The sequence below is a fragment of the Apis cerana genome, linkage group LG9 (assembly GCF_029169275.1).
Source record: "Apis cerana isolate GH-2021 linkage group LG9, AcerK_1.0, whole genome shotgun sequence".
Lineage (NCBI taxonomy): Eukaryota > Metazoa > Arthropoda > Insecta > Hymenoptera > Apidae > Apis > Apis cerana.
Genome location: NC_083860.1, coordinates 5,958,737 through 5,970,874, shown reverse-complemented (window position 1 = coordinate 5,970,874; position 12,138 = coordinate 5,958,737). Strand labels below are relative to the sequence as shown.

Genomic DNA, 12,138 nt, shown 5'->3' with positions numbered 1-12,138 from the left:
TTTAAATATTTACATGTAATATTAATAATGTAAATATTTTTACATTATTATATTATTTAAATATTCTAATATATTAAACATAAGGATAAAATGAACGAATTATATATTATATTTCAAAATATGTGAATATATTATATATATTTATTATAGATATGTATGTATAAATTAAGATCTGAGGTAGAATTTATTGAACATTCCTAAATATTATTATTATTTTAAAATAAATTAAAATAATTATACCACAAAAAAATTGTACTATATTTCAGAGTTCTAATATTATCATGTATTTTCTCTGTCTTGTTCATTTATTAAGGTGTAATATAAACCTTTCTTTTTAATAAGTTCTGTATGAGTACCCATCTGAAAATAAAATAAAATAATACATATTTAATTTGTATTACATTATTTTTAAATTATACATTTCAATACATACTTCCGCAATTATTCCTCGTTGTAATACAACGATAATGTCAGCATTTTTAATCGTACTTAATCTATGAGCAATTATTAAAACTGTTCTTCCTTGACTAACATTATCTAATGCTTTTTGTACAATTCTTTCACTTTCATAATCTAACGCACTGAAATTTATTCGAAAAAATTTATTGTAAAAATTACATTTTTTAAAATATGTGTTGTCTATAACTTTTACCTTGTTGCTTCGTCCAAAATTAAAATAGATGGTCTTTTTAATAAGGCTCTTGCAATTGCGATACGTTGCTTTTGACCACCGGAAAGTTGTGCACCTTTTTCACCCACTTGTGTATTATATTTATTTGGGAATTTCATAATAAATTCATGAGCATTCGCTTCTTTAGCAGCTTCAATAATCTACAATATTCAATAATAAATTTTGCAAAAATATAATTTTAATAAAATTTAAAAAATTTCTTACATCTTCATTTGTAGCATCCGGTTTTCCGTATCGTATATTTTCCATAATGCTAGTAGCAAATAAAATAGGTTCTTGATCTATATATCCCAAAACATTACCTCGAAGATAACTAGCATTGAGTGACTTCAAATCTTTACCATCAATTATAATTGAACCATCATTAACATCATAAAATCTAAAGTATTTTATATCATTTAATAAATTAAATCACGATAAAATCACGATTTATTTATTTATTTAATTCTAATCAAAAATCAAAACCTTTCGAGTAAAGCAGCTATAGTTGATTTTCCATTACCACTAGAACCAACAATAGCCACTGTTTTTCCAGCAGGAATGTGTAAGTTAAAATTTTTTAAAATAATATGATCTGGTCTGGTAGGATAACTAAATTTCACATCTTTAAAAATAATATTTCCCACTAGTGATTGATTTTTAATAATTTCTCCACTAACTATCATTGGTGAAGGTGACATTTCTAGATACTGTAACAAAAAATATGAAATAAAATAAAAAATTTTTTTATTTACATTATTATAAAATATAAAATTATATCTATACCTCAAAAATCCTAGCACCAGCGCTAATACCTTTAACATATGCTCCAAATAACAATGATAATTGTGATAAAGATTTTTGTATAGTCTGTGTGGCCATTAAAAATGCCATTAAATCTCCTGGAGATAATTGTCCAGTAGATAATAAATGTCCACCAAAATATAAAGTACAAAGTAAAATACCATTAAGAAATAGATTTGTTCCTCCTTGAAATAAACCAATTCCAAAACCTAGTTTTTCAAATAATGTTGATCCTAACATAGTTTCTTTACAAAACATTTCTATTTCTTTTTCTTCAGCTGCAAATGCTTTTACCTATAAAAAAGATATATTATAGATTAGAGGAATTCTATTACCATTATCATACATGATATTACCGTTCTAATATTTTGTATAGCTTCCTCACAAACATGTGTAGATTTAGCAAGTTGATTTTGTGCCTCCATAGATAATTTTCTTAAGCCTTTTCCAAGCATCGTACCAATAAGAATTATGGTAGGCAAAGATAACACTGTAGCTGCAGCCAGTTGTGGTGAAATCCCTATTACAGAAACTATACATCCAACAATTTGTGTAATACTCCTTAAGCCTTGTGATATGCAAGTCTTAAAAGTACTTTTAAAATCTTGAATATCACTTGTTAATCGACTTACTATTTCACCACTATGATTTTTATCAAAGAATGTGATATCTTGCATCATAATTGATTTAAATAAGTCTTGTCTTAAATTCATTGCTATTTTTTCTCCTACATGTGAAAGCATATAAATATAAACAAATGTAAAAAATGCCTAAAAATAAATGTAATTTTTTTAAATTATATAATTTTTTCATCTAAATTATTTCATAAAAAATATACAAAATTTTTCTTAATAAATTAATTATTACATACTTGTGCAATATACATACGTGCTAATGCAAATGCAGGTGTTGTTAATTGCAATAGCACAGTTTTCACAATATCTTCTTTACTTTGGCAAATTTTTGTTAATACATTTATTACATTTCCTATACTCTGTGGTATCCAAATATTTAATATAGCAACAATCATTGCACTCTAAAAATTATAAATAATTATATGAAGATAAATAAAAAAAAAATTTTATATTATATGTACTTATTTAAATACTTGCTGATAAAGCTATTATTAATTGCCAAATATATGGATATAAATATTCTAAAAATTTTTTCCATTTAAAAATTAATTCTTTATTATCTTTTTTAATATTTTCCTGAACTTTATATGCTTTGCCTTCAACAGTTGAAACGTGAGATTTTATTATGCATGTTCCTATTATACTACCTAACCCACCAAAACCAAATTTTAAAATTGATGAAACATTTTTTGATTTGTTAGTGTTATTTATTACAACTTCTTTAATGCTACTATTAAATTTTTTTTTTGCTACATCAAACGGTTTGCGTTTTTGTCTCCATATAAATAAGAGTAAAGAATCTCTATAATAAAATATTATATTATTTATTATATTTAATATATAATAATATATATTTAATATGCCACATTATTATAATTTATTACATAAATTCTATTATAATTTATTATATAAGTGAAAAATAATAACCAAATGGTACCTTGGACATCTTGAATAATTAATATAATTTTTAAATAACACAGTTCGTAATATAGACATTTTTTAAAATTATTATTTTATTCTTTATTCAATTTCTATAAATATATTAATATTTATATTATTTTTAATGATATGATTTGTCATATTTTGATTATTATGCAACAGTGAAGTAATATTTATTTATCATTTTATCAGTAGAAACATTATCATTGAATAGTCTATTATATACAGTGGATTAATAAATGACATTTGATGAGGTTAGGAAAATTCATAATAAAATACTGTGCATTCTCATGGCACTGGGAGCGCCATATGTAAAATACGACAATTTTGTTTCTGAAATTTATCACTAGATAGCACTTACTGTGCTGTTCATTTTTATAGTTTCTTTTACTTACATTTATTCATGTTAGAACAGACGATAAAACCAGTGCTAGAATGATTTTGAAATAATGATGATGTATCAAATCAAAAGTTAAAGTTAATCAATATGAAGAAAGAATTTGTATATCTCTACATCAAGTTCAATTATCTTAGGATAATTTTTTAACGAAATTTCTTTTAATGAAGAAAGTAGGTTAGTATTTTCGGCTTATATTTAATATATTAACAATCGCGTGATTGTAATGAAGTTGAATATATTATGAAATATATTTATAAATAAGATTATTTAAAGTAATTAAGATGTTAAGCGATGCAAAATTAATAAAATGTAAATTGATATAATATCATTTAACATTTATTGATGTTAAATATACTCATCATCGAAAATTTAATTTTTATATCATAAACATTTTTTCAAATATGGCTGCCGTATTGGCCAAAGTTTGGGCGCCAAATTAATTTGTATAATATATAGGCTAATTTGAATCTATATATAATTAAAAAAAAGAATACTTTTTTTTTATAGAATTGATATTTTATGTTTTGTTTTTATACTTGTATAAGATATATATTTTTATCAGATATTTTCTTTATATTGAGTTTGGTGAAATGGCATCCATATTTGATTTTCTATAGTTATGATATACTATATACTAAAAAAGAAAAATAATTCATATAATTAAATAGAAATTTCATTATTGTTAATAATTAATAATTTTATACTCACATTATTTGCTTTCTATATATATATATATGTATATCTTTAACGATAATGTTTATATTTACATATTCTAAATAATTCAAATAGATATTGGTAGATATTAATTTGTCCATCCACTGAAACAATAATTCTTCAATATATTACTGTACTCCATTGAAAGCTGATAATTTGAATATTTATTGAGATAACAGTAGAACATTATACGTAATTTCCAATAACAATTTCATGGTAATACTATTTATATATATAACATATATTTATTTGTTTTAATATATCGAATAATATAAATCTAAGATTGTATCATTTAATAAAAGAGTTATTTAAGGAATAATTTTTTAAATTACAAAATTTAGAAAAATATACCAAATATTAAATAATTATTTTGCATATACATATAAATATTACACATATAAATAATTACTTGATTTAATAATAATATTTAATAATAAAATCGATATTTGACAACTGTAATAATAACGCAATAAACACCTTTTTACAATAAAGGAAATAATAAACTTTTCTTTTCAAAAAACTTTAGGTAAAAATCATATAAAAACTTCAAAGGATCTTGTACATTTAAATCGATCTTATTGTAAAAATAATATACATTATCTATTTAAAAGAAGAGGAAAAATAATTCTAATTACAAAAAATTTTCAAGATTTTCAAGTATCGATATTTAACAAGTTTAACAACGATAGTGGAACAACAACCGGACTATATTACACACAAAGGTCTCATGTCATTGCCAGACTCGCGAAGCACTTGAGCAAGTACTTAATACTACCCTCCGCGGTATATTCAAGGCGGGGGTGAGCATTTCAGAACGAATGTAATAGCCGCACAGGCAATTAAACGTGGCAAATACATAAATACACGTTATTAACTTTGCGTACAAAGAGGACTGCCAGGGCGATTAGGCCTTTCAAGACTTCAACTGTTCACCCTAAATCTCTTTCTCTGGTGCGCCTCCTCCTCATCCAACGCCACAACAAGTCGCAATTTCAGAGCTTTTTCATGGGGCCGATGCATTACCATGCTGATCAAAGCTGATACTTCCTGTGTAACGCACAGGGAACAACGGATCCCCTCTATTGTTATCCGTTAGAAAAACCGTGCGTCTTCCGTGAGATAAGTCGAAGAGTGGCTCGTTACGTCTATACATGTCCAAGTACGCTTTTGATTTTCGTTGGCGCACGATTCTTCTACTTTTGCTTCATTTCAAATAGTGGTATAATTTTCTGTTAGTGCTAGAATTGACACTTCACTCCTTTCTTTAGTATTGCAAAAATTAGTTTATCTTCATTATTTTTCGTAATAGAATATTCTTTTTTGAAAGATAAATTCTGTATGATTAAATCGTTTATGCATTTTTAAGAACTAATCAATTTCTTTGTTTTTAAATTACGAGGACAAAGATCAATTAATAATTAAAAACTAAGAGATTGTATTAATATAGATTAATTGGTAAAGAAATGAAACTTATATTAATAAAACACGAAATTAGATTTTATGAAATTGATATGTAAATAACAAAAGGCGTCGAACAAACAAATATTTCAAGCTTTGGTGAAAAAAAAACGCGATTCAGGGTTGCTTTTCCATCTTTAACGAATGGAAACACGGAGGGAAGATAGGTGAACAGCGTGGGCGGTCGGTGGCGCGTTAAAACAGTTTCTTCGACAAAAACCATCGAGGCTCGAGGTCAGCCTCTTAACCCAGATTCCTAGTCGGAAGGCGAGAAGACAGCTGCTTTCGGTTATACACGATCAACGCGCTCAATCCATGCAATTCCCTAATCCATCCCCTCCCTCTCACCCCGTGATTTCTGAAGAAAAATCCTGCCGCCGAATTAAATTTCCCTGCAAGACGACAAAAAGAAGGGAAGAAACGAGGAGAGAAGAAAAAACACAAAGAGGGAGGAAAAATAGAAAAAGAAAGAAAGAAAAGAAACGAAAGATATTCCAATATAAGCGTAATAACTACAGCGCTCGTGATACGGTGATGGTAAAAGAATGGTCCAAATGAAGCCTCCTAAATTTCAACACCCTCTTCGACCACCTCCAACACTCCTCCTCCTTCGACTTCTCTTTGCCTTCCTCTCTCTCTCTCTCTCTCTCGCTTTTCCCCTGCTCCCTTTATGCCCTCGCCCCGGTTTTCTCGATACCAGGGCTCTCTCCCGGCATATCCAGTTCTGTTCCTTTTCTTCCCGTTCCTTTTCCTCTCTCTGTCGGCGAGCCGATGCCCTCGCAATCAGCCGGCAAAGTGGAGTCGCGCGGTGGCGGCGTATCCGTGAAACACGCGGTGCAAGTGCCGGGGTGGCGATGACGCAAAGTCAGCGTGGGCCAATGGACTTGGCTGGCGTACGGGAGGTGTTCGGTGGGCCACGATTGGGCGTGGCTCGAGCCGAGGGGTGCGTCACGAGGGGTGCCCACCACCTTCGCCACTCGCTGCGTGGGGGAATGCCAAAGTGTGCCCCGGGGTGTAATATCATACCGCTAGGTGGATAAATAGACGCACGAAACTAGTAGTAGGGAACGAGTGGGGAACGAGTAACGAACAGAACAGCGGTTGAGGCGAGGGGAAAAGGAAGGAGATCGGGGGAGGACCGCGAGGAGGGCGGTTTGGCGGGAGGAGGGGGAGAGGTGGATGGTAAAAGAGTAACCGGAGGATGACGGACACGCGAGAGAGGCGGCGAGGTGGGGAGGGCGAGGAAAGGGCGAGAGAAAGGGAGGAGGAAATGAGGAAAGGGTCGTGCACCGAGCGAGGGTTACTCAAGGGGGTTAGGCAGGGAAGACGAGGAGAGGCGAGACAAAGAGTGTTGGAACAGGACAGGAGGGATCGGTTAGACGAATAAGAGTAGGGGAAAATTGGGTGGCTACGCGATGCGAGCGAGACTAGACTAGAACAAATAATGGTTGTAGCCATCCTCAGCTTCTGAGGTATTTTCCACTCGTGCGAGTTGCACGCATTCGAACGCCGGCCCAGCCTTGCTCACGACGAACCGTGGAACCGTTTGTATGCACAGGCCGTGTCGTGGCTTTCGTCGAGGGATCGACGGCGGCGGCGGCGGTGGCGGTGGTGGATGTTGCCCCTGTGGTGGTGGTGGTAGTGGCGTTGCCGCTGGAAAATGCAGAGAACTCGCCCCCCCCCCCTCCCGCGTTTCTGGACGATACACAGGGACGTACGCGAGGATGTCGAAAAATTTTTGCGGATAAATTGTTTGGTATTGCGAAGCAATTCGTTATCGAAAGGAACTGCAAATCTTGTTAAACATCGAGAAAGACGAGAGAAAAGTAATCTGATCCACGGTTTGAGAATGGAGAATGGGGATTTTTTTATTTTAATCGATTAAAATTTCTTGTTAATCTCATTTCGTCGTTGCCAGAAAATGATAGAATTATCGGTTAATCAACAAAATCAAATCTAAGATTTCCTTTTTTCGAGGATTAAATTTTGCAAGATATAATCGAATTTTAAAACAAAGAGAAAAACGAATTCTAAAAGAGGAAAACAAGAAAATACAGCATAGTCATCGATCGTCCAAACCCCCGTCCAATCTGGAATCATCGTTGTCTACAGAGGCTTGCTTACCATCCGATCCGTATCGTCTCGCATGCGATTTTGTAGAATGCTGAGCGCAGTGTGTAGCGAAACAGGATGTTGTCAGCTGAAATTAAATTTTCCTCCTAGAGCCGGCGGGTCGCTCGGCAACCCGATATTGTGGGCGTTAAGCTACGTACACAAGCGACGACGGACGCAGACAATGCTGCCGCGAACACAGTTCGACGACGTTCACTTTGCTTCGAAAATCGCCTTATCCTGCGACACGGCAACAGGAGGAGGGGAGGGGGGAAAAAATGATAATTTCGTTGTTTCGAGTTTTCCGCGCGTTGTTGTTAAATATCCCGCCATTTTGCCGGAAACGAGCGCGTTAGAAATATTGTTTTCCAGTATACGCTCATCCCCCGTATTGTCTCTGGTAATGTGAGTAATTGCGATGGCTCTGTTTACAGGGTGTCTGGATTCCATTCGATGAACGAGGGAAACGTGATGGAGAAGATCGAGGTATGATGGTTGAAGATGATGGAAATTTTTACTCGACCGGTAAGTGAATGTTACAACGAATGTATTTTTTTTACTGCGGATATTTTTGAAATGCATATATCATGTATTTAAAGATTATTTTTATAATTGCATTATTAAAATTATACAACAATTTAATTAAGGTAAGTCTAATGATAATAAGTATAAAATATTGAGATTATTTGTAAAGATGGAATATAAATAATTTATCGTCATCCTATTTATAAACATCTCAAATATCATCTGTAAAAGAATATTGCATTACTTTATACACTTTATATAGCGTATTACAAACACATCCAGATAATCAGAAAAATTCTCCGACCATTTAATCAACCATAAGGGTGTAAAACGATCATTTTTACATCTTATTATCTCAAGTCTCTCGTACACCGCGCAAACTAAACTCCCTTTAAAATAATAGTTACAATTTCAAACACATCGACGAACGAAATCCCCCTTCTTTTTAATCCAACAAGCAAAACAATCGTGTAATTGTAAAAACAAGTGCAGCAACGATACGGAACAAGAGTATTCTTCTCTCGTCGGGGGGGAGGGAGGGAGGGGCGTGGAGGAAGATGATCCCGTCCAAGGTTCTCCTCCTACCAAAACGAGCAATATAATACCGCGTAATTAAGTTTAATATCGGAGAAGCTTAAATACGCAATTAACGTTAATGCAACGAGAAAGTTTGGTGGGTGTGTGTACACGCGACCAGTCCAGGGAGGGTTGTATCATAATTTCAACCGAGGCGGGCGGATTGTCCTTCTCTCCGTGTTTTTCACGTCCTTTGCTCGTCCTCCTTTGTCCCTTCTTTCAACAGTTCTTCCACGGTCCCTCGAAACCCGACCCACCCTCTCCCTCCCTGCCCCGTGGTACAATCAACTTGAAGGGTGTAGGAGAAACGAGGTAGCCATTTATCCGCTACCCCAACAGCGACCGAGCAAGGGAAAGTCCAAGAAAACTGAGTGTTCCGCCATTCTCGTGACTTTTTTACAAGTTATCGCGAAAAAGTTACAGGGATTGTAGTTCGATCTCATCTCATTTGTTTAATTGTAAATCATTACTTTATAGATCCCTTTTGAAGGATATGATACCATATTTTTTTTTCTTCTTTTTGTAGAAAAGTTTAATTCTTTCGAAATTCGCTTCGAGCTTATTATTTCACGATTATAGATCGATGAGAACTCGATCGTTCCAAATTCTCTCGATAAATTTTATCAATAATCGCGTTTCCATCCACGTTGCCACGATAATATTACACACCGTTATATCGTAATGCACGATTAAAATTAAAACGCATAAAACTCAATATTTAGACGAAATCATACCAGCACCCGCAGCATCATGCCGCCGTATATAATATTCGTTGGAACCGGATAATATTTTCTCGAAACGATTATTGCTTTCGCGCCCAGTCATCCCCAAATATTTAGCAAACAGGGTAGGCGCGGCCGGTATACATATTATATTCTTCTCTCCGCGTTATTTCAAATACGGAGATCGGATCGTTTGCGAGTGGCTTAACGAGTGACTTATGATTCTCGACAGGGAGTAAGGTCGAATCGATGATTTCCGCGGCACCGTTCGAATGGCGTTCGACAAATAATCTCGCGGAAGGGAAGGTTATAAATTATGGGTTATATTGGAGCAGTGGGTGAATCCGACCGATATTCTGTATTGAACGGGATTTAGGTAATACCACCACGATTCAGTAACTCCCCGTGTAATTAGAATTTTGATTCTTGCCGGTATATTGGGGGTGTTTGGAGAATTTATTGCGGGCGACTGGAAGGATGGATGAAAAATAGAATTTGGACTATTTCTCTTTTCTCTGTTATGGTCTATGGTAATTCGGTATAGCTTTATTTGTTATTTATTTGTATTTTACATCAGGATTTTTCAGCCGGATTAAATTTGTAATTTTGTGTATTGTTTTTTTCATGAACAGGACATTATTTGTTTGTTAGCAGTTGTGGTAGTTCGATTTTAACTTTGCCATTCCATTTCTTTTATTTTTCACGGGATTTCGAATAAAGTGTTTAAAAAAAAAAAAAAACTGATTATTTACCATATATTTTTAAAATAGAATATTAGAAATCGTTGATTTCGACGATTAATCCTTCGATTAGATATCAACGATTTGGCGAGCAACAATTGGGGAAACGAAAAGGATTCGTAAAAACGGGAGGAGAGAAAAGCTCGTGCCCCGGAATACATTATGAAAAAGTAATAAACTGATTCTATACACTATATGTGACAGGTCCCTTTACGAATGAACTATAATCTGTTGCGGTAAATGCATCTGTCCCAAGCAGGTGTTGCGATTTCGTTTCGAATAAAAGAGGCAGATCGGGGGTACGAACGTTTTTGTTAGGTCACGTGCTCTTAGGTCAAAATAAATCTGTACTTGTAATCGGATTTATCGGGGAAACCTATCAATTCCTCCTCCATATACGATTATTAACTTAAAAAATACAGTGCCACCGCATTAGCTTCTTCGCCATTCTGATTTTGAAAAGAGCAAAGGATCGATGTAATCTCGTTTCGTCGCTTCTTCAATTATTTTATATCTCTTTGAATAAAATTCAGAGAGAATTGAATAGAAAATGTTCGAATTTTTTGAGAATTTGAGGATATTTAAATTTATTCCAATCTTTTCCAAAACACTTCACACAAGTATCTTTCTTCAAGTAACACTCTGTTAATATTTTACGTGATACTTTTAAAATTTATCTTCGATTTAATATTTAATATTTCTATTATGGTATATCTATAAGAGTTAAGAAGTTTACAGGCGTGTATCTATGAAAGTATATAAAAAAATATTAAAAAAAGGAAAAAAAAAGAATCATTATTCCTCATATGCTCTTTTGTATTCAATGAAAATTACGACTTCGTCAGTTCTCATAATTTGTCTCGTTTCCTCGAAATTGTTCTATAAATGCAAAGGCCCAAATTGTTTCGAGTGGTGCATAAGATGCTTAAAATCTCCTTTTGTTTACTAAATTTCACGTATACCGGCTCGAAAAGAGATAAAAAGGAGCGTCGGTATCGCCAGCCATTTTTCACGCTAATTAACCGATTTCTATTTCGTATGCTTGCGTGCATAATTGAAAAAGAGAATAAAAAATGAGAGAGGGGAGAGAGACACAAATTTCCTCTTTTATTCCTGGCCAAAGTGCATTGTGCTTCTGAAGTGTGCATGGATAAAAATATGGGTACGTGTACGAAATTTCCAATTTTTTAAAGCATTTTCTTTTTTTCCTATCTTCGTAAATTTTCGTGCAACGAAACAAAACGGCTTGATTACGTCAACTAATTCGAATCATATGCTTTTAGAGGGACAAATTCCTTTTTAACTAGATACTAATTTCAAAAATATTTCTTTTGTTCAATCGTTTAAAAAATTATTTCTTGTAAATTTTTTAAAAAGTCATTGAACGTACCTACTTTTTTAAAATGTAAACACGATTTCGAACGAGATCTTATGAATTATCGAAAGATTATGATAATTCCTCTTGATAATCTTAAATCTTCTTAACCTTTAATATTAATAAAAATTACGACAAAGATTATGACTTTACATAAACAAATCAAAAATCTCATATCTCACAACGTTAACGATTCCATTCCCTCAAAAACAACTACTTCGACCTACCATCCAAAAATCTATCGTCCATCCAAAACGAACGAATATCAATAATTACAACATCCATCCACCATCCATAATTAAATTAATTCAAACGAATATCAATAATTATAACATCCATCCGCATCGTGATTAAATTAATTTAAACGAACACCAATCGATGGAAGAACGAACAAAGAGAACAATTACGATTCGTAGCAAACGACATATTATCCGTAATTTGTCCAACGAAATATCTATATATATATAT

At 33.1% G+C, this 12,138-nt stretch overlaps 1 protein-coding gene across 4 annotated transcripts; it reads right to left on the bottom strand.

Moving 5' to 3' along the window:
• Window positions 1–106: 106 nt before the first annotated feature.
• On the bottom strand, window positions 107–3,363 carry LOC107993448 (mitochondrial potassium channel ATP-binding subunit). 4 transcript variants are annotated; one of them, XM_017049865.2, is made up of 10 exons: window positions 3,047–3,363; window positions 2,587–2,911; window positions 2,346–2,510; window positions 1,831–2,244; window positions 1,457–1,768; window positions 1,157–1,380; window positions 896–1,070; window positions 653–831; window positions 434–581; window positions 107–360 (listed from the first exon to the last, which is right to left on the bottom strand). In XM_017049865.2, exons 1-10 carry the CDS (start codon window positions 3,103–3,105, stop codon window positions 280–282), a joined length of 2,082 nt encoding a protein of 693 aa, XP_016905354.1. In that variant the 5' UTR covers window positions 3,106–3,363; the 3' UTR covers window positions 107–279. The 4 variants fall into 4 exon arrangements, with proteins under 4 accessions (XP_016905354.1, XP_016905368.1, XP_061935145.1 ...); XM_017049879.2 differs by having other exon boundaries at window positions 1,831–2,201; window positions 2,363–2,510; XM_062079161.1 differs by lacking the exon at window positions 2,587–2,911 and having other exon boundaries at window positions 3,047–3,353.
• Between the last annotated feature and the right edge of the window lie 8,775 nt (window positions 3,364–12,138).

Excerpts from the sequence above, each read along its gene's own strand:
- LOC107993448 (XM_017049865.2), bottom strand. The coding sequence starts at position 3,105 with ATGTCTATATTACGAACTGTGTTATTTAAAAATTATATTAATTATTCA. Across the intron at positions 2,511-2,586 it reads AATTAATAATAGCTTTATCA|AGTGCAATGATTGTTGCTAT; the intron begins GCAAGTATTTAA and ends TATAATTTTTAG. Across the intron at positions 1,381-1,456 it reads CTGGTGCTAGGATTTTTGAG|TATCTAGAAATGTCACCTTC; the intron begins GTATAGATATAA and ends TTTTTGTTACAG.